Source organism: Myodes glareolus, chromosome 1 (assembly GCF_982192425.1).
Source record: "Myodes glareolus chromosome 1, mMyoGla1.1, whole genome shotgun sequence".
Lineage (NCBI taxonomy): Eukaryota > Metazoa > Chordata > Mammalia > Rodentia > Cricetidae > Myodes > Myodes glareolus.
This window is the reverse complement of record NC_142026.1, coordinates 139945998-139967562: the sequence shown is the minus strand read 5'-3', so window position 1 is coordinate 139967562 and position 21565 is coordinate 139945998. Positions and strand designations below refer to the sequence as shown.

Here is a 21565-nt window from a genome sequence, read left to right as displayed (position 1 = left end):
TTCCACACCTGGGTATCTTCCCAAGGAAGTGAAAAGGTAAACCTTCAAAAACAGCCATACGGAAATGTTCTTGGCAGCATCGTGCGACAGCCAAACAGTGGAAACATTTCAAACATCTATCAACTTCTTCATAAATAAATAAATATGTGGTGTGGCCACACAATGGAGCATTATTTGGCAAGACAAAGAAATGCCCACTTGGATGGAGCCTGGAAACAATGAGCTCAGGGTGAAAGGAGGCAGACACACAGCATCACTAATTTTAAGATTCCATTTGTCTGATGTGTCTAGACAGGCCACTCTCTAGGGATACATGTCCTCCAGCTGGTACAGGGCAGTGGAGGATCAGGAAAGGTCAATAGAGGCGTGAAGGCTTGGTTTTGAGGAGAGTGATAATTTCCAGATCTCAGGGACAATACTGCAATCACGGCTTCATATATGTCACACAGGTGATTGGTGAACATGTCACACAGTGAGGGATGGACATGTCACACAGTGAGGGGTGGACATGTCACACAGTGAGGGGTGGACATGTCACACAGGTGAGCAGGGTGCATGTCACACAGATCCCATGAGGCCGTGCAGATGGCATCCGAGACAAGACAAAGATACACTGAGGGAGTGTGCTTGTCCCTCCTCTCTTACTGTAACTCAGAGTCACTACTCAGAAGAGACTAGAACTTTTCACCCAGCCTCCAGGGAGGTCTTGGCTTCTGAGTAGACGCTGGGAAACCTTCTTAGGATGTGCGCTAGCTGGCAACAAGAGATGTAGAATGATGCCAACAAACACGTTGGAATGAGTCACATGGAGCATAAACAATGCTTAGCCATTATATAAAACTATAACTTTAGATGTTAGAGAGATTCTCATGACTACATCCATACAGATTGAATCTGGTGCTACAAAAGAAATACTCGTCTCTGGGTTCATGCCTAACTTAGTCCATTGGTCCATGGAAGAAAGATCCTCATCTAGAAACTGGCAGTTAAGGAATTCAGGGTCACTTCTGAAAATAAAGCAATGTCAGGAGCAACTCTGGAATCCCACAGAAAACATAACATTCAATTGCTGTCAAAATTTAGAAGGTATTCAAACAAATGTGCCCACACGAGACCCTGATGTGGACAACCTCTGGCCAATCAGTGACAGGGTGTAAACAACCCTGATCATTCGGAGGCTTCCAGAATGTCTCATCATCTTTGACCATCCTTAGAGGGTGGTTTTCTCAGCTTCCCTAGACTTTACCGTCAACCATGTAAATGCGACTTTTCTCTACATTCAATTTATCCTCTCTCCTCTAAAGTTGATACACCCTTAGGTAAAGTCATGTTTGTTCCCAAAACAGATATTCAGGAAACTAAAAACTTTTCAACAGAATTTTTATGAACAACAACAATAAAAGGATAAAGAACTTTAAATTGGAGATTTAACCCACAAAGTGACTTCCACAATGTGTATTAGAGTTAGTTCCCACCCAACAGCACCCCCGCTTTCACTCAATCAACTGAAAGAGATCAGGACATTTTATTTATCCCACCCCAAGACATGGATGGAAAATGACCAAAAGACCCTAACGGAAAGGTTGCCCCTTTGTGCCCCCTCCATTAATCAATGGCTGCTAAAACTCTAGAGTCCTGGCTTCCAAGGGGGTTTTCAGAGGAAGGCCAAGAAAGATCAGCAGGCCTTCAAAGCCTGCTCCAGATTCCATACAGTTCTGGGAAAAGGGTCCCATGCAGGAGGTGATGGGAAAACCCTGGCACGGATCCTTCTTCAAGTGATGGCAGAAAGGACCATGAACTAGGCAGGCGGCTTCAGTGACCCTCACCAGCGTGCTCTGATGTCACGTTGCCACAGCTACAGTCGTGTGCCATGCTGCTGCCTGCCCCTCACTGCCGTCTGCCCCTCCCGTCACCCACCTGGGCACCTGAAATAACGGGCATGCATCTCAGCTGTTTGTTAACAGTGTAACCCCATTGGCAAAGTCTGGGCATCAAGCACAGTGTGTCTGTAATTACTGAAAGACAAAGAATTTACAAACTGGAATATTCAGGAAGTCAAAATTAACTTCATTTTGTGCATGTGTGTGTACACATGCTGTGCAATCCATGTCTGCACAGTGCACATGTGTGTGTAGGTGCATGGGAAAGCCAGAGAACAACCTCTGGTGTCATGCTTCACGCACCATGCACCTTTTATTTTGGAGACTGGTTCTTCAACTGGCCTGAAGCTCGGTGACTAGGCTACACTGGCTGGTCATGGCCCCAGGGACCTGTCTGCTTCCACTTCCTCGGTCTCAGATTGCAGGCATGCACCATCATGTCTAGATCTGTATGTGTGTACTGAGAATCTTATCCAGGTCCCAAGGATTCTTCTATACTTATTTCAAGATAAAGAAACAGTGGTTAATTTTGAACCACTTGCATCCATTTGCATACTTTTGAAACTTTCTACCCTTCCCCTATTCCTGTTTTTTTTTTCCTCCTGCTACAATCTCTTCATTATATCTTTTGCTCTTAATGTAAACAAGTGTCTTCCACTACAAGGTAGCTTGTGGGGAAGAAAAGCTTGTTAGTAAAGCCATGTTCTTCTGGCTCTGAGTAGGAGACAGGCACACAGTGTGCCAGGCCATTCAGAGGACATAAATAGAAATCATGAAGTGTTCTTTCACTCTTCTGGGAGCTCTGAAAACGGCTTTCCCCTTCTTCTCATGAATAAAAAGATAACCTGACCGCACCGTGGTGCAGGGAGAGGGGTAAGAAGCACGAATCCAATGCTGGCAGAGGCCATCAGCCGCCCAGGAACCACTAGCAACAGGCGGGAAAACAACTTGGAAGCAAACACACGTGGACAGCATGGGTAAATTCTATACAACTGGGCCATACAGTTCCTTACCACACACGGAAGTAAATGTGCTTCCTCTTAGGGTTGTGGACATGAACCCCCAGGTCAGAGGAGACTGCTTTGGAAGTCCCCATTTCCTTTTATACAACATGATATCTAGCAATTTATCAAAATAAGATAACTCAGTTAAACAGCAGTGCTTGGCAAATACTTGACCATAAGAACACAAGGAAAGAAAGAAACAACAGGCCGGCGGATGGCTTAGTTGGTAAAATGCTTGCCTTGTAAGCATGAGAACCTGAGATTGAGGCCAGGAACCCAAGCAAAAAGCCAGATAAGGATTGAAATTACAGTACTGAGGAGATAGGAAACAGGGCGGGTGTCTAGGGCTCAATGTGGCCAACCAGGCTAACCTAATAGGCTGTTCTGCATCTCAGTGGGAGACTGTCTCAACAAGCAAGGTTCCCGGGAACAACACTTGAGATTGACTTCCGGCCTCCTGACCCGTGTGCACATATACTCCCCTGTCCTAACTAGAGTATACACACACACACACACACACACACACACACACAGAATCATTACTACCTCTGTGCTTCTAAGAAATGTATTTTGTCAGTGGTGTCTGATGTCCACTTCTTTACTGCACACTCTAAGGGACAGCATTAAGAATTAGAAGGTTAACACAATGAAATAGTCTTTCTGTAATTCAATCATTTCCACCACGCTTTGCTGAATCCATCTTTAAATTCTTGTCTGCGTTTGCTGGATCTTAGTTGGGAGGCCAACATAGGGAAGAAAAGTAGACCAAGAAGAGGAACCAAAGCATCCTGCAGCTACTAAGTCTACTGTGCAAGGTCAATGACAGTCAGCATGACTGGATTTAAAAGTCACCATGGAAATACACCTCTGGCATGCCTATGAGGGTGTTTCCAGAAGGGTTTAAGAAGGAAGGCTCACCCTCAATGAGGGCGTCATAGAGCCAGTGAGCACCAGCATCCATCCCTCTCCTGACTGGATGCCGGGTGACCACACCCCTGTAGCTCCTTCCTTACCGTCGAGGGTTGAACTGTGAGCTACGCAATCCCTACCTTCCTTATGATGCTTTTTATTTTGTCACAATTTATTTTGTATTAATTTTGTCACAGCTATAGGAAAGTGAATGACAGACACACTGAGCAAACAAGCATAGGAACTTGTAACAAATAGGAAACCTGGGCTTTTTCAATGAATGAAAGAAATTTATTCTTAGTTTCCCCACTTTGCCATCTTCATTAACATGGTAAATTTGAAAAGACAAGTCTACTATTGTTTGAAACATAAGTTTAAAAACATTACTGCATTTCCCAAATATACTTCCTAAGGAATGCCTACGTTTTTTACATGTAATCATACAACAAAACTCCACGAGTGTGCTCAAAATTGTTAATTATGCCAAGTATGCTCAGTTATCCCAACAAAATAATAACCCAAATCATTGAGACTCAAGCCCTCCGCAGAGCAACGACAGGTTGCAAAGCCCTGCTCCATCTCCTGAACACCCCAGCGCCATTCACCCTGCCCCACCCCACCTCATCCACTGCTACCTGCATCCGCCTCGCACAAAACATGAATAAAACAGAGAACACGAGCAATGGCAGAGCTCACTTCTACAAAGAGGAAGTCATGAAGAGTGTGGGGGTTGAGACCTATCAGATATTGAGGGGATGGAAGCCACAACCCTGTGTCCAGCGCTTGACAGCCAGAAGGGGCTGGACCCACAGGCTCTCAGGTTCTTGAAAGTTCACATATATCCTTCCTGTAGTGTGTATTCCTAAGCTTGTACTACTGGCCATGCATGGGCCAACACATAATCTAAAGCTAAGGGCCTTGGGATGGAAAACATCTTCTCCTTTCTCCTTGTTTTTCAGACAGAGCCTTGCTATGTATTCCAGGTTGGACTCATGGAGATTCTCCTGCCTCAGCCTCCCCACTGCTGGTACTACAGTCCCACACTCAGGTCAGAAAACGCCTGCAGGAGAGCTCTTCCACAGACGTGTGCACAGAACACATAACCTGCTATAGATACGTTGTCCAGCTCAGCAGTTTACCCCATGGAAACTCACACATCACTGTGATTAAAGACACAAGCTCAAGGCGAACACAACAGAGCAAGCTCCTGGCTCCCGTGACAGCATGACTGTTGGTGTCAGGAAGAGCTCTGCAGGGACCCCGACCTGTGGTGTGTTGTTCATATGTGAGGCAGACACACTAGCACTCACTTTCTTAGAGTGCTTATAGGATATTAGGTGAGAAGATGTATTCATGCCAGAATAGCTCTATTTGCATAGAGAAAGCCTAAATCAAAATAGCTGGGACTGTGCAGGTCACAGATGGCTACCGAAGTGCAAGTGTGGCCTCTGAGCAAAGGTCTCAGGGTCCCTCTGGTCCTGACTGCCATTCCTGAAAGGTAGCTTATGTAGTGCTTGCACATGTACACATATGCACACGTTCATGCCTATATGCATAGATAGGAACACACATGCAATTATATATCCAACTTGCAAACACACACTTATACTGACATACTTATCGATTTAATCACTTTATATTCATTCTCAGGCTGTCAAAGAGAACATTTCCTACTCATCATTGTTAAGAGAACTTACATTAATTAATTTTTGAATAGCTTTGTCTCCTTCCTTTTGAAAACTACAAAATGCTTGGAAGACCCTTGCCTGGAAAAACAATGTCCATTCTAGCCTGGTTTTGTCCCTTCTGTTTTTCCTCACGGAGGTTTTCTTAAAGAGTGGAAGACAGGGCAAGTGTGAGCAGTGACGGACAGAGTGTGAGCAATGACGGACAGCCACAGAGTGTGAGCAGTGACGGACAGACACAGAGTGTGAGCAGTGACGGACAGAGTGTGAGCAGTGATGGACAGAGTGTGAGCAATGATGGACAGACACAGAGTGTGAGCAGTGACGGACAGCCACAGAGTGTGAGCAGTGATGGACAGAGTGTGAGCAGTGATGGACAGAGTGTGAGCAATGACAGACAGACACAGAGTGTGAGCAGTGATGGACAGACACAGAGTGTGAGCAGTGACGGACAGAGTGTGAGCAGTGATGGACAGACACAGAGTGTGAGCAGTGACGGACAGAGTGTGAGCAGTGATGGACAGAGTGTGAGCAATGACGGACAGACACAGAGTGTGAGCAGTGATGGACAGAGTGTGAGCAATGACGGAGAGCCACGGAGTGTGAACAATGATGGACAGCCACAGAGTGTGAGTAATGACAGACAGAGTGTGAGCAGTGATGGACAGCCACAGAGTGTGAGCAATGACGGACAGACACAGAGTGTGAGCAGTGACAGAGCCACAGAGTGTGAGCAATGACAGAGAGCCACGGAGTGTGAGCAATGACGGACAGTCACATCTTTCCACGTGCTGAGGTGACAGAGTGCTGTGAAGAACGGTATCCAAGGGATAAGTCTGTCTTGAAGAATGTAGAAGCGAAACCAGATTTTGTGAATTGCCACTCTAGCATCTGCTGTCAGAATAGAAGAGTCCAATAAGGCCAGCCTGTGGGTCCCTGGCAAACATCTTCTGCCATTGCTCTGTCACAATGCTGTGTGCAGATGTCGACACACATGTGCCATAACCAAGGATGTAGTGGTGAGAGAATGGTCCCAGCCAGGGCTCTCTGGTGTGCCACACATACTAAACACCCAGCATCTGAAACCTGGGTGCTCCAGCCTTCTCCGCTGGGTAGAAGAGACGCTGAGGGGACTGGTCACCCCTTTTCTCTCACAGTGCTCTCCCAGGCCTGTTTTCTTCTTGTGCCTCCAATTTTTCGCTCATCTTTTAATGTCCATAAGCAAGGCCTCACCTCACCAGCCTGAGAGGACCCAGAGCAGCGGGAGGGAACACACAGACCATGTTACGCAATCTCAGAACCCCATGAGCATCCTTAGGTGTCTGCGTGTGACAGACACTGCCAATCCTAACAGTAAAATTCCGAATTCCCACTCTTCCTAGGAGGCAAGACCTACCCCATAAAGCAAGGGACTGGGCCACTCCTACACAGATGCTCCTCAGGGCAGGCTCATGTCCAGAACGCTTTTTCTCTCCCTGTCTTTGGGAAGTGGGTGGGGTGGCAATAAGTAGTAGGGTGCTAGGCAGCCGTGTTCCCTCTGTCCCGACTCTCCTGGTAGGTGAGAAGCTACTCCGCAGGGCCTATCTCTGACTGTGCCCTTTCTGTCACACTGCTAGGCAGCATTGCTGTCCACACTCAGGCAGAAAGGTGTGCAGAGTGAGGCCTGGCTATTTCATGATGTGACATCTACTTCTCTCCCTGTGGAGTGCTTGTCCTCAGAGGCCAAGGCATTTCACTCTTCCTCCTCTGCAGGCCCTGCGCGCAGGCTCCGCTTCCTTCTGCCAGTTCACTTCCCTCCCTCTGTCTTTCCCCGGCCTTTCTTCCTGTCCCTCTTTCCCCCACTGGACTCCTGAATTACTATTGAGGATATGAGAGCTTGCGCATAGGCTGCAAGCCCCAAAGAGCAGGCTGAACCGAAGTGGATGGTGTGCCACACTTGAAACTAACTTTTGGAACAGCATCTGCCTCAAGGCACCAAGACAAGCAGGGAGACTTCCAAACAGAAGCACAGCTGCCTTGACCCAGACCTAACTCCTCATGTAAAGTGCACCTGCAGGTGTCCATTCACCTTAACTAAGGCCACTGGCCTGGGTCCACAGCCACCACTGATGTGTTCGAGTGGCTGTAGTGGCGTGGCAGGGTTATTAAGCCTTTAGTAAGGAGACTGCAGACCCTCGCAGGACTGAGGACGCCAGATCCATCTGGCTGACCGCACCTCCGGTGCCGTCTCCCCACTTCGGGATCAGGTTGGCAAGGACATCATTTGGACTCCTCTTTCATTTGTATGCGTGTCCAGTTACCCTCGAGTAGCAGCAAGCTGCAGCTCCCGGAGCTACTCCGCTCTTCTCTCCCTCCCGCCCACGGGCAAGGGTCTACTCCTCACAGCTCTTCCGGAAGGATCCATCTGTTTGTCATGTGTCCATGCGCATGCACACATCTGGGCACACCGGTCTTCAGGTGAGACAGAACCACCCTAAGATTCCTTCTCGGGATTCCCCAGAGGGGTCCCCTAAATGCCACCCCAGCTTGTCCTCCTGTCCTGCTGGGCTTGTCGCCCCACATTTCCCCCTAGCACTTTTTGAGGTGGCCATGTTTCTAAGTGCACTCAATTATTTTCTCTTTAACCCTAGAGCACAGCTGCCCCGAGGATGGGGTTGTTGCTCTGCTCTGCTCTGCTCTGTGCAACCTGGGGGTAGACCTCGGCGGATCCTTACACAGCCGAAATCTCTGCTCACATTGGGCCATGTGGATACCAAATCAGATCCAATACAGCCGCATGGACGGGAAACCCCTGGGACAGCTAGCTACTCTGCCTGGCCACTTTCTAGGTAGGCTGAGTCTAGTCTTCTACTTTTGAGGTCCTGCCCAATGGCGTTCAGACCTCATTCACCTACACATCTCTACTTGAGCTGTGCCCACCTCCGTCTTGAAACCCACAGATCTACACTACAGTCAGACTGACTTTAACGTGCATCTGTCACTGACCACCAGCGTGACAAATCACCACAGCCTGAAGGCTCCTGATCGCTCTGCTGCTGTGAGCAGGGTTGTTCCCTCCTGAGGACTCTGGGAACATCCTCTGGGCTCCCTTCCTCCATCACTGTCTCCCTGTTCCTCCCCCAAAGCAGAGTCTTCTCTGTCACCCTTTACAGAGACACTGGCTGTTACAAAGAGCTCCGGGATCATCTTCCTAGTCCAAGATCCCAACCTAACAACCCCTGCATAACCACTCTGCCTGACTCAGTGACGTCTACCAACTTCAGGAGCTGGGCTGTGCTTGTCTTTGGGAACTGACCAATAACCATCCTCTGCACCCACCAGGTATACATACCACCTGCCGAAACCAAAGCACTCTGAGTCCATGGCATTGACAAGGACCCTCATGGCCCCAGAGAGAGCTGGGGAGGGCAGAGGGCCATTCCACAGCTGGTGTACACCTTGCATCCTGATCCTAACTAGTTCCTACCTTATTTCCTGCCACTGAACTCCAGCAGGAAATTCTGGGATTGTTCATTGTTGCCTTATTCCAGACTTTCAGTTAAACACTGCCTTTCAGAGGCTTCACCTACTAAGAGACAAGCATTCACCTTGCAACCTTGCAACCCTTCCATGTACACCAGAGAGTACAGCCTCTCCCCTCATGAGCCTGCATGTCGGGCTGCTATTGACTTGACGCAAATATGTGGTCCTGAGGTTGCAAGAGGAAAGAGGACCCGAGAGGAAGGATCTGTGACAAAGGGAGGAGAAAAAAAAAGATGTCTGAAGTTGCCAGACACGCTGCCTCTGCTTCTTTTTAACTGAGAGAAGAACTGGACGAAAGTCATGTTGGACAGAACTACTGACCCTTGAAGTTCATAAAGTCATGCCCTTCCTGTCTAAACATGTGGTAGGGGGCAGTGTGACCTCTGCCAGGACAGGGGTGTTAGGGTAGATAACACTGGATTTGAAGTGAGTGGGAGGAGGCACCAGAATGAGACAGCAAATGCCTGTGCCCCTTTCTCAACTGGGATATCTCCTGAATAATCACTAAGGCCCACCAAAGTGCCCTGGCAAAGCTGTGGACTCCAGAGGGATGCGCACAGCCATGAGCAGGTGCTCTGTCTGCAGTGGAGACAGCATCGAAACCCTCCTACCCTGCTGACTCTGGCTTTCTGATGCTTTCTGAAGAATGAACAGAAGGGACTTACTGCCTTGGGAAGACCCACTGTGTATACACACAACACAGACTAAGCTCTTCACGTAGCCATTCCCACTCGGCCTAACAGTGTAGCTTAAGTGGTGGTGCTTTAACATGACCAGTCACGGAACGGTAATGCCAAACCAGGGCTTGTTTTGTGTGTCTCATGTGTGCACTACACCACAGCCATGGTACGTGAGTTTGGGAGCCATGGCTAGAGGAAGTGACGAAGCTTGACCACAGCCTACTAACCTGCCACACTGGGCCCTATTAGGTACCCACCATGCCTGCTACACAGATCAGTCCACTGTCTTCTGATCCAACCCTCTAAGGCAGGGGGCTGCTATTTTTACAGTGCAAGGAGTTGGAGCTCAGCTGGTATTATTGGTGACCTTGCTGAAGTCACAGAAGTACTTCGGAGCAAGGACTTGGGTGGTCTGTCCCCAAAGATGAATCCAACACACATCATCACCACAGTGTCATAAAGCACAGAAGGTTGCTCAACTGTCACAGATGGGGGGGGGGGTCACTGCCCATCACTGCTCAGGCCCCACCACAGAAGGACGACACAGATGTGGGGGTCACTGCCCATCATACCCAGGCTCCATCACAGAAGGACACAGATGTGGGGGTCACTGCCCATTGCTACCCAGGCCCCATCACAGAAGGACACAGATGTGGGGGTCACTGCTCATCACTACCCAGGCCCCATCACAGAAGGACACAGATGTGGGGGTCACTGCCCCATCACTGCCCAGGCCCCATCACAGAAGGACACAGATGTGGGGGTCACTGCCCATCACTGCCCAGGCCCCATCACAGAAGGATGATACAGATGTGGGGGTCACTGCCCATTACTGCCCAGGCCCCATCACAGAAGGACGATACAGATGTGAGGGTCACTGCCCATTACTGCCCAGGCCTTACCACAGAAGGACAATACAGATATGTGAGAAATCACTGTGTATCACTACCCAAGTCCCACACAACTACTCAGCAAGCTGTGTCTCCCCACTCCTTCCAAGCCAGGACCATGCCAGCCGAATCACTTCCTGCCCAGCAGCTGTCTTCACCGCCCTGCTATCACAGCTCACCGTGGCCCCTCGGTTATTGCAGGGAGCTCCTTGGACAGAGACGAACAAACTGCTCCTACACTGGAGTCCTTGTGGGGATGACCCGGTGACCGTCTCAGAGGAGAGACAAACAGGTTAGACAGATGGACCAGACTGGGACTAGGAACAGGAGTAGGGAAGGAAAATGAAACTCATGAGCGGTGCGAGGCTGTGTTTGCTCGCTGCAGATTGACACACACACCTCTCCCACACACACAATGACCACGGCAGGTTCGTTCTGACACACAGCCCTTTCTTCCCACATCACTTGCCAGCTTCATCAGGACCCACAGCACCATATTGTCAAAGGAGAGAGTAAGATAGATTCATGATCTCTGACAGTCACTGAACATGTCTGCACATGGTCCCTCTGCGTGTCAACCTCAGGACAAACCACCGAGTGGGACACCTCTTTTCACTTTGGGTAGGTGCTGCAATACCTCCACTCAGTCACACATCGAAACTCCCATATTCGGCTTTGCTACATTTTACAAATACAACTCCCAGGCCACCATGTGCTGCTGGGGCTCCCTGGGATGCAGATGGATGCAGACTGCTCACTGCCCCTGCTGCCGTCAGTCCAGGAAGGAGCTCATAGGTCCAGGGCTCCACGGTGACAACTGACTAAACAGAGTCCAAAAGCTGAAGGTGTTCTGAAAATAAACTTCCTTTGTCTGTTTCGTCTGTTTTTCTTTCCTTTCAATTAGCTTCAAAGTCAACCTAGTCACAAGAGTCATTTACCAAGGTCTCATGGATACCTCTGCAAGCCTGTCGTGAGTTACAGACACACCTTGTACCAGCCTTTCTGAGCTTCCTGCTTTGACAAAGCACCTCTGGCGACCAGGGCCCACATGACCACGAAGGGGTCTGGTGGCTCCGGCAAGGATCAGAGCCCAGCAGTGGGCACCTCATTTCTCCCCAGCACTAAACTCCCCTATGCCACCTCCTCTCCCTTCAGGCAGCTCCTAACCCACTTAGGCACTTTCCTAACAAGCAGCTGTCTGGCCTTTTTTGTGCTAATAAAGACATTGACTACAGGATGCTCCAGATGTAAACATCAACAGGCAGGATGTCATCTGACTTTCAATCCTGAAAGGCCTGCTTATTCTGGTTCAAAACACTCGGAACTAACCCTCACCACAACCTTCCCAATAGAAGTCACTTCCCTTTCTATTATAAACTCAGCTACCCACTTAATAAATAAAGGGCAAAGATGCAGCCCATCCGTGGCATCTGTCCAGACATGGCCGCCAATCTCACAAAGCCTCAAGTTGCAGTGGAGATCCCTGACCACTTCAGCAGGTTCTAGACCTGCATAGGTCAGAGTCCATCTAAAATCCAAAGATGCTGACAACACAGCAGACACGCCTTCTGTGGGTCTTCAGCATCCTTGGCTTAGCCCTTCCCCAGTCCCACCCAGCAATGACCTGCTCATTCCTGTTAGCTGTCTTAATCTCCTGAGTGTATGTCTTTTCACCCAAGGAAACTAGAGAATTTCTGTCACGACTCCATCCTCTGCCATCCCTCAGCTTGGCCACATACACACACACACACACACACACACACACACACACACACACACAGAGAGAGAGAGAGAGACAGAGACAGAGAGAGAGACAGAGAGACAGATAGAGACAGACAGAGACACAGAGAGAGACAGACAGAGAGAGGAGGATTGGACTTTACCTCTGTACAGCCACGGTTGGGCCTGGACTCCGGACCCTCCTGCCTCCACCTACCAAGTACTGGGATTACAGGCATGTTAGAGGGACCAAGGAGCAGACCTGGGGCCATAGGGGTGTTAGGTAAGTTCTCTGCCAGAAGAGCTGCATTTCCAGCCCTAAACCTTCATTCTAAGGAAACTCAGTGTGGTTGTAACCTAGGTGAGCCAGCTCTCTGGTGACAACACTCACCTGGGACAAATGTGTACTCAAATCGGGGAAGGCAGAGGAAGTTGGCAAGGAGACCCTGTATAACAGAGGGTCTGGCCAGTATACGGGCACAGCCCCATGGAATTCCACCGGGCCTAGGTCATCTCTGCCTCCAGAGGCTGAAGTACCATCACTGTAAAATAAACTGACTTTTTTGCAGTTGAAGAGGTAGGTACTCCAAAGGATTAAGTGAGTGAGCCAGCTGAAGGCAGGAAAACAGGAAGTGTGAGGCGGGCTAGTGAGGCAGCCAGCCAGTGAGAGACAGGCACGCTCACGGCAGGTGTGCGGAGACACAGCTGGCCCCAGGGGTGCTGGAAGTGCAGCTGCTGACAGAGCCTGAGGACCTTTGCAAGCTATGGCTGGGGATTAAGCAGGATTCCATGACCAGGGGACCTCAAGAAACTATGTAAATAACACCTAAACAAAGGCACACATCCCTGACGGCCTGGCACACTGTGTCTTTCCTGTTTAGCAAGACAGTGTGTGGTTCCTGCACTTTCAGCCCCTGAAGTCTCGTGGGAGGTTCTAACGTTATTTATAGTCACGCTACCACGGCATCATCCTCATTCACTGATCAGTCAGCATAAGCAGCACCTTCTTTTTTGTTGGAGGTGTTTTATTTGTTCGTTTGTTTTTAACTTTTTTCTATTTTTTAAGCAATCTTTTCATATTTTACATGCCAATCCCAGTTCCCCCTCCTTCCTTTCCTTCTGCTCCTCCGACCTGACCCCACCCCATACCCTCTCAGTTCCTCACTCCTCCTCCCTGTATCTAGACTGAGCAAGGTATCCCTCCACAGGAAATGGGCTATAAAAGCCAGTTCAAGCACTAGAAAAAAATACTGGTTCCATGGCCAGTGGGCTCACAAACTACCCCAGCCATACAACGGTCACCCACATTCAGAGGGCCTAGTTCAGGCCTATGCAGGATCCCCCGCTGCCAGTCCAGAGTCTGAGAGCTCACACTAGCTCGGGCCAGCTGTTTAAGCAGTACCTTCTGTAGCTGGGGGTGACATATGATCAACTGAACACCGCCTACGTTTGCCTCTGACCAGTAGCTTAGAAGCCTACTTCATAGCAGTCTCCTCGTGGTCAACTCAACGACTTTGATAACGCAACAAGACACAGCCCCATAACTGTAAGTCAGCGCTGATCATTCGGAGAATTCCTCGAATCAAAGCAGCTTTGCTTTGCTTAGTCAACAGCACAGAGCCGGGGAGGAAAAATATATTTCTGGCTAAATTCCTAGATGCCAACTCCACCTCACATGAACAAACTTATCTCCAGTTTCCCCCACCTCAACGGGGTGCACACGCTCTATTGGCAGCCTCCAGAATACAGGGTTGAGGCTTAAAACTCCAGCCGCCTGCACCTTCCCACGGCCCGCGAGCTGGGTCCACAGCCTCCCACATCCTCCCTGCAGCACAAGTCCGGGAAACTGCCGCTCCTTCCTCTCCGACCAAGTCCACACCACCATATCTAAGGAACTGGCATCCATCCATCACACTGAGCTACCGAGGTCAGACAGGAGGACAGATGTCCGTCTTTCACTTAATGCCCCTTTGTTTCTACTTCAGAGTGTGTGAAAAAAGAGCAAATGGTTGAACTCCTCTTGAGTGGTGACCGCCAGTCAGCCTATGACCTCGTGGGAAGGGTGGTGATGTAGGCAGCGGAAGGAAAATGGGCAAAATCTCAAGAGTTTTGGTTGTATGTATTTTTGAATAAGCAAAAATATTTTGATAAACATCTTTGATGAAAAGAAAAAGTATGTGGGGTGGGGGGAACACAACACTACAAAGACATATATCCCAGACACAGCCACCACAAGTAAGGAATCAGTGTAGTGTCTAAGAAATACAATAAAGGGTAAATAGGCAAACGACCTTCACTAACATGGACCATTTTTATTCATGGTCTCTTCTTCCTTCCTTCCTTCCTTCCTTCCTTCCTTCCTTCCTTCCTTCCTTCCTTCCTTTTCCTGGTTGTCAAAAGCCTAATACAACAAGGACTCCAGAATTTCTTAGGTACTTACTACTCTGAACAACTGGAAATTGCTTTGCTGGAAACTACCTAACCTAGAAGAAATTCTCAATTGATCACCAAGAATAAGAACTGTTCTTTGTGCCTCAGCTGGAATCTCCCTTAACATTTGCCCCCCAGCCCCCTTTCTAACATTTATGTGACTGTGGGGTTTCCCTCTGTATACTGCTGTGAATACCATTGGTTAATAAAGAAAACTGTCCTGGCCTGTTGATAGAGCAGAGTAGAACTAGACAGAGAAAACTAAAGTGAATGCTGAGAGAAGGAACGCAGGGTCAAAGAAAAGCCATGGAGATGCCAGCTGTGAGCTGGAAACTTGCCGGTAGGCCATGAACCTCGTAGTAAAATATAAAATAATGGAAATGAGTTAATTCTAGATGTAAAAGCTAGCTAGCAATATGCTTAGCTATTGGCCAAACAATATTGTAAATAAAACAGTTTCTGTGTGATTATCTCAGGAGTCTGGACGGCCCAAAACGAACAAGCGGTGCCTCCTACAACAACACCGTGTTTTTTCTTTGCTTTTTTTCTTTAAAAGAGTTGAGCAATTACAATATTGTCATGTGAGAACACGGATGACCTTTGGTTATCTATGACCACGACAAATAAATAAATCAGCAATTGATCTAAGTCCATCACTTAAATCCACTGACTTAAGACTACCACGTGAATCACACCCCAAAAGCGGGCTTCTATCGATATCTTGGCCACTGTCACTAGAGAGAAAGTTCATTTGAGGCAGAGACCATGGTTTTGTATCCTAACTGCTTAGCTCAGCATATGTGACACATAGTAAGACTTTCTTCCTCAAGAATGAACAACGGGGTAAATAAATAAGTGAAATCCACTCAACAGTTTATCACCACCCAAAGCCCCATCTTTTTCTCTTTATTTCTCACCAACTATCTTTTGGTGGAAATGTCAGTTTCAGATGAAATGGTCCAAATAATGCATCAGAGATCTCTCTGGCCTTGTTAATACTGAGGAACCAGCCATTCTGTAGGCAAGCTGACTCTCCATATCAATACCTTTAGTGGATCAGATGAAATCTAACGTTTAGTAAATAACATCATCTTAAATTAATTACAAACCTTCACTGCCTCTAGAGAGAATGTAACCAGGAGTAAAAGCCTAGAGCACACCCTTGGGGTCTCTGGAGTATAAGCCTGGAGCACACCTTTGGGGTCTCAGATGGGGTTTCAGCAGCCCTCCAGCTCTCTGACTTGAAAACGCACACTGGACCATTTCTGTTCTTTAAAAGCCACCCTGGCTCAGGGCAAAGCGACCCACATGGGTAATGGATCCGTGGATAAGTGCAGCTGACTCACGGGCAGGCAGGCATGGTAAGAGAGGTTACACTATCCCTGCCAGAAGACGGAAACTCATCTGAGCAAATGCAGCCACCCTATCCTATGGGCAGCTGACCTTCCCCTGGGCAGGCTGGAAGGGAACAGGACCTTTCGGTTACCAGGCAAGGCTTGTGCTACTGGGACAACAGTAGCCATGTAGTCAGTAGACACTGGATGACAGGAAAACCACCAACAAACCTTGTCAATATCAACAACTAACATCACCAAGATTCTAAACTGTCTGTCTGTACAGTCACTCACAAACCCGACACTATCATTCGTCTTGTAGCTCAGAAAGGGGTTTACGGAAGTTAACGGTCTTTCTTGTCCAAGGGGAGTGGGACTCTAACTGAGTGCACATGATCAGATCCACTTAGAACTGTCTAACTTCCAGAAAAGGTTTTCAAGAAAAAAATATTAGGCTTTGCAACACATTCCAAAATATTTCATTGGGTAATTACCTCTTAATAATAACGACAACACCCTGTGTGCCTGAAAAAGAGCAAACACCAATGGCTACACAGTCAGCAATGGCTAAAACTTGCTACCAGCAGGCCCTTGCTCCTCCAAGAGGGAGATTCTTTAGACGATCTCAGAAGGGTCTCCTGAGCCTCCATGTCTTCATTTGTAGCTGGACCATGGGATGAGGCAGCGGTAACAAGCAACTCTGTAGCTCTCAGGGCACAGTACCAGGGCCCTGCAGTCAGAGCCCTCTTGGGGACAGAGTCTCTGGGGAGCTCTGGGGTCTACCCTCAAAGGCTTTGCAAGGCTGTCAGCTTCCCTTCAAGAGTCTCTGGAACACGTCTGCCCTCAGCAGCCCACCAGCCAGATCGCTTAGATCAATGCCAGTACAGAACAAAATATTTAAATGACCTTGATTTTAAGCAGAAATTCACAGTGTGTTTCTACATGTGATAGGGTAACTTGGTCTCCACAGCCCAAGTTTATCAAACGCTGGGTTCTAAAAACAAAATTAACTTTAAACCAAATATTGTTAATTTTTAACAAAGATAATACTGCTTCAAACTTGAATTTGCTGTTAATTTTCTCTTTATATCATTAGACTTCAAGTTGCAAAGACAAAGACTTTTAGTTTTTCTGTATATCCTAAAAGCAATTTTCACAGAATAAGCTTTCTTTTGTACAGTGAATTCCCTTTTTCATTTGTCCCAACAAATAAATGCACAACAATGCAATACTTAACGTACCATCCCTACTGACAGGCCTTCCTGCTAAGTCTCACACCCTTGCTGGGCTCTTCTGACCCATAGGTAACTCTCTATACACAAAGGACTGAGAAGGCACCTGGAGAAGTGTGAATGTCTGGGACTTACTAGACGAATGCACAGAACCATCTACATAACACATTCCCGGGGAAACAAGGAGCCTGAGGCCAGAACATCTTTCGCTGACATTATCTGGGATCTGCACTGTCCAGAAACAGCCTGTCCTGACCTCACCCCAGGTCCTTAGCAAACATCGACAGAAGGATGGGCAAGCTTTGGGGCAAGCTTTGAAGAAGACCCTTCATTCTCAGGGTCTTTCCCCTGTGCAACGGAAGGAGGATAGCAGAACAAACATCAGATGGCAGGAAACTGGGGGGGGGCATCTGTGCAGCACACACCTGTGTATCTTCGCTAGCCTGTGCTGTAGCATGCAACACACATCGGGTGCATCCACAGGGGACATCCAACTTACTGACGGAATACACTGCTTTTGTAGCCACTTAAAACTGTCAAAATTTTACTTACTCTCTCTCTCTCTCTCTCTCTCTCTCATGTGTGTGTGTGTGTGTGTGTGTGTGTGTGTGTGTGTGTAAACAAGTGCAACAAGTGCAACACGGCGCCTGGGATGAAGTCAGAGACTACGTGTGGGATTCAGTCCCCTCCTGTCGCCATGTGTCTCTGGGAATGGAACTTGGGGACCAGGCTTGGCAGTAAGCACCTTCACCTACTTAGCTGTCTTTCTGCCCAACTTTCTCATCCCTTTGACCTTCTGCACATCTACAGGTTTGTGTAGGGGCCTTAGAAATAGTATTTTAACACTGAAAACAAACAAAAAAAAACTTTCTTTTTTTTTTTGCTCTCCCCACATGCACACCCCTCGCCTGCCACTGTGTTTTGGAGGCCTTTTCATAGCCCAGTTTGTTCCTCTTTGTGGAATCAGCACACAGGCTTCTAGAACACTCAGGGCCCTTCAAGCTCCCTGTAAAAGGCACACAGAGTTTGTTCACAGGGATGGAAAGGCAAAAGCAATGGCCCAGAGACAAGGAACAACATGATAACCTTGGCATTGTGGTGAAATAGGAGATACAAACATATCTGAAAGGAACGTAAATACTTCTGCAATTTCTATTCTTTTTGGCTAGATTCTGCAGAGTCCCAGAAAAATGAACTTTTGCTTAATTTCTCTCATCATTAAGTTTAAAGACCCTTCTCCATTACCATATAAATAATTGTAACTGTCCAAAACTCAGTGTTTTGCTCTCTAAGAAACACTCTAGGCCCTTTGATTCTGAGCTGGAATTTAGCAAAAGAAACTTTTTCAACAAGCAGTTCCTTGACACTCTCAATACTATCCCTGGCTTTACTGAAAGAGCCCCGGATCATCACAGAGCCCCTTGCCTGTGGGTAATGTACTAAGGCTGAGACAAAGAAATCCACAATGAAATCTGTGACATTGCTCCTAATGGAACAACCACACACACTCCAATTCCGTGGGCCAGCCCTGAAGCAGGGGCATCTGTGCTTCATGGAATCTCTAGGTCAGTTGCCAGCCTTCCTTCACACACTCTGCTTAAGCAGGTCACTGGCTCTGCCATCTATGGACTCAACAATGTGGTCTGAACACTGGGGTGAGGAGAGAGCTTAGTGTTAAAAATGAAAATCACCGTTAAAACACAGACGACAGGCTATGGACATCCACAGAAGAAAAGAAGAGGGACCTGCGAAGGTCAAGATTTTCCGGCGTCCTTCGTGTTTCAGAGCCAATCTATCTCAAAGCCGAGGCTGCAGGGAATTGCATCAGGCACTCCACCTCCGAGCTCCCGAGTGCATTTAATTGCACGGAAGGAACCCTCTTTACTTGGTCAACTCTACAGTGATCTCAAATACCCTGACCATCCACACAGTACCATACCCAAGACAACACAGGCGGGCGCCGTAGGCTACAGAACTTGGGAATCGCGCGGAGCCTCCCAGAGAACCCCCACACCACGAGGCAACTCTGCTGCACGGACCGCACCCCTCCTCCTTTAAAGCCTCTGGGGAGTGACCCCGAATCCTGTGCACACAGGAGCACTAGAGAGAAATTCACTGGGGTAGACTTCAGCCGCAAGGACTCGCTCTGTGCAGTTGTTATGAAGTGCCAACATTTGGAGCCGATTTGATAGGTTTTAATGACAACTGGACCAGTTTTCAAATAACTTCCCACGTCATACTCGGGTCTGGGGTGATGATGCACAGGGCTTTGAGAAGGATTCCGGTGGCCAAACGCCCTACGGGTTCCACATGCCCACAAGAGGTGAGGCGGGGACCCGCATCCTGCGCGCTCCCGGGGAGGGCCTTTACCTCAAGGCGACTCAGACTGGAGCTCTTGGAGCGCGACTTCTTGCGCAGGTACACGGAGAAGAACCTGCGCACCGTGAACTTCTTCATGCTTAGCTCCATCGCCCCGCGCCCAGCTGCCAGGAGCCGCAGGGCCGGCGGGCGCGCATCCCTGGCGCATCCCAGGCCGGGCAGCGCGCGGGCGGGCACGCGCGCCGGGGAGCCCGACGCGGTGGCCCTGGGCGCGGATGCGGGCTGCGAGCACAAAGGGCAGGCCTCGCGGGCCACCGGGCCGGGCCCCAGGATCGCTCCCGCGGCGCCTTCGCCTCCGGCCAGGAGTACCAGCTCCCGGCAGTCCGCCCCGCCCATAGACTACGCCCAGCGCCGTGCCGACCAAACAGAGAGTGCTTCCGCGCCACGCCTACACACCCACCCACCAATCAGTGTCCACAGCAAGCGCTCTTTCTCCTTCAGTCCCATAACCCACAGTGGACAACCCCACCCTCTCCCCGCCCACCACCACCACCTCCAATCAGCTCAAGCCGTCCTGCCCAGGGGCGTCGTCCCCGTCACCGCCTCCAATCAGCGCCCGTTGCCTACTCCTCCTTCTCCTACTACTCCTGCCCTCGGAGAACCGCACAGTGCGGTGTCACCCCGCCTACCTCCCCGCCCACTGCCACGGCCGCCAATCAGCGCCCACGCCCTTGTGTGCCTAATCAGCCTCTCCTGCTTGAGGCGCGCTGCTCAGGTCCTGTCTCCGGTCTTGTCCGTCTGAGCTGTTGTGTTCTCCTCCGGACACTCCTGTCTATTTGGACCCCACAGTTTGGCATCTTGCTTTTCTTCGCAGAGCAAAACTTTAATGGCTAGAGACCAAGCGTGCTAGAAAAGCGCCCCGGAGCTACCCTCATCCAGGGTCGCTCATCCAGCTGTTCCCTGCAGCCCCTCCTCTGAGAGCCATCGGAAGAAGACCCCGCCTGCATCTCAATGTCAGCCGCCTTCCCCCTGCTCGCGGTGCGGATGCCTCACGTGGTCGGGGCCAGCAGCTGAGAACAAAGGCTCACATCCGCTCTCTGTGACCTCCGGCTCCATTTATAGACAATTAACCACACAGATGACTTATCAGGGCCAGCAGCAGGAACATCCTGAGGGGCAATCATAGCCTATTTTAACCTAAGTCCAAATGATCTTCCTAGACACCTAAAAAGAAAGGCTGACTTAATAAAGTCCTGCACCCTGTGGCAGAGCGGTAGTGGACTGGAGAGATACTCAGCAGCAGCAGGCCTCCTGGACAGCTAGGCCTTCCTCCGACCTAAGTACAGTTCCCTTGGCCTGACTTCCATGGCGATGGCCACTCTGGGGAAAACAGCAGCGTGTCCCTCCTGCAGCCCACTGGGCTCACACTTAACACTTTCCCACCCCACTGACTGGCACAGGACACAGGAATCAGAAGACCCAATGTGCCAGGCAGTCTGCCATGTCATGGAAAAGACCACAGAGGCTGATTACCTGGTCCAGAGTCAAGAGCCAGTCCTCTTTAGAGAGGATTTGGGGGTGGGGGAAACCACTGTCAGATGGTGTGTCCAGCACAAGGGTTTGCAGCTTCAGCAGAGGCAACACACACTGGTACAGACTTGACCTCTGTAGCTCTTTGGGATGCCTGAGGGGCCTTCTGAGGATAAAATCAGAGCACAGAGATCAGGTCCTCTAGGCAAGCCTTCTTGGCTGCCACCCAGAGTACTTCATACAGTGCCCCAGGGCAGGGTCTGGTCCTTCCTTAAGAAGACTAGGGTCGGGGGAGTGCCCAGTCATAAACTTCTATGGAGGAGCAGCTCCTGGGACTCCAGAATCAGGAAGGCATTGGAGAGCATAGGCAGAGACTTCAGAGCACATTAGTTTCCAGGTCCCCTATCACTGCAGTTCTCACCCCAGGAACT

General features: G+C 49.2%; 1 protein-coding gene across 2 annotated transcripts in view; it reads right to left on the bottom strand.

Moving 5' to 3' along the window:
* Positions 1 to 21565, bottom strand: part of Rps6ka2 (ribosomal protein S6 kinase A2) — a 268826-nt gene that overhangs the window by 123895 nt on the left and 123366 nt on the right. Inside the window, exon 1 of one of the 2 annotated variants that reach the window (XM_087895946.1) lies at positions 19656 to 19933. The exons of the other annotated variant lie outside the window; for it this stretch is intronic. Within the exon in view, the coding sequence (XP_087752072.1) occupies positions 19656 to 19754 (99 nt within the window). The 5' untranslated portion in view covers positions 19755 to 19933. Of the gene's footprint in view, positions 1 to 19655; positions 19934 to 21565 lie in introns of those variants that run through there. 2 annotated transcript variants of the gene reach the window in all.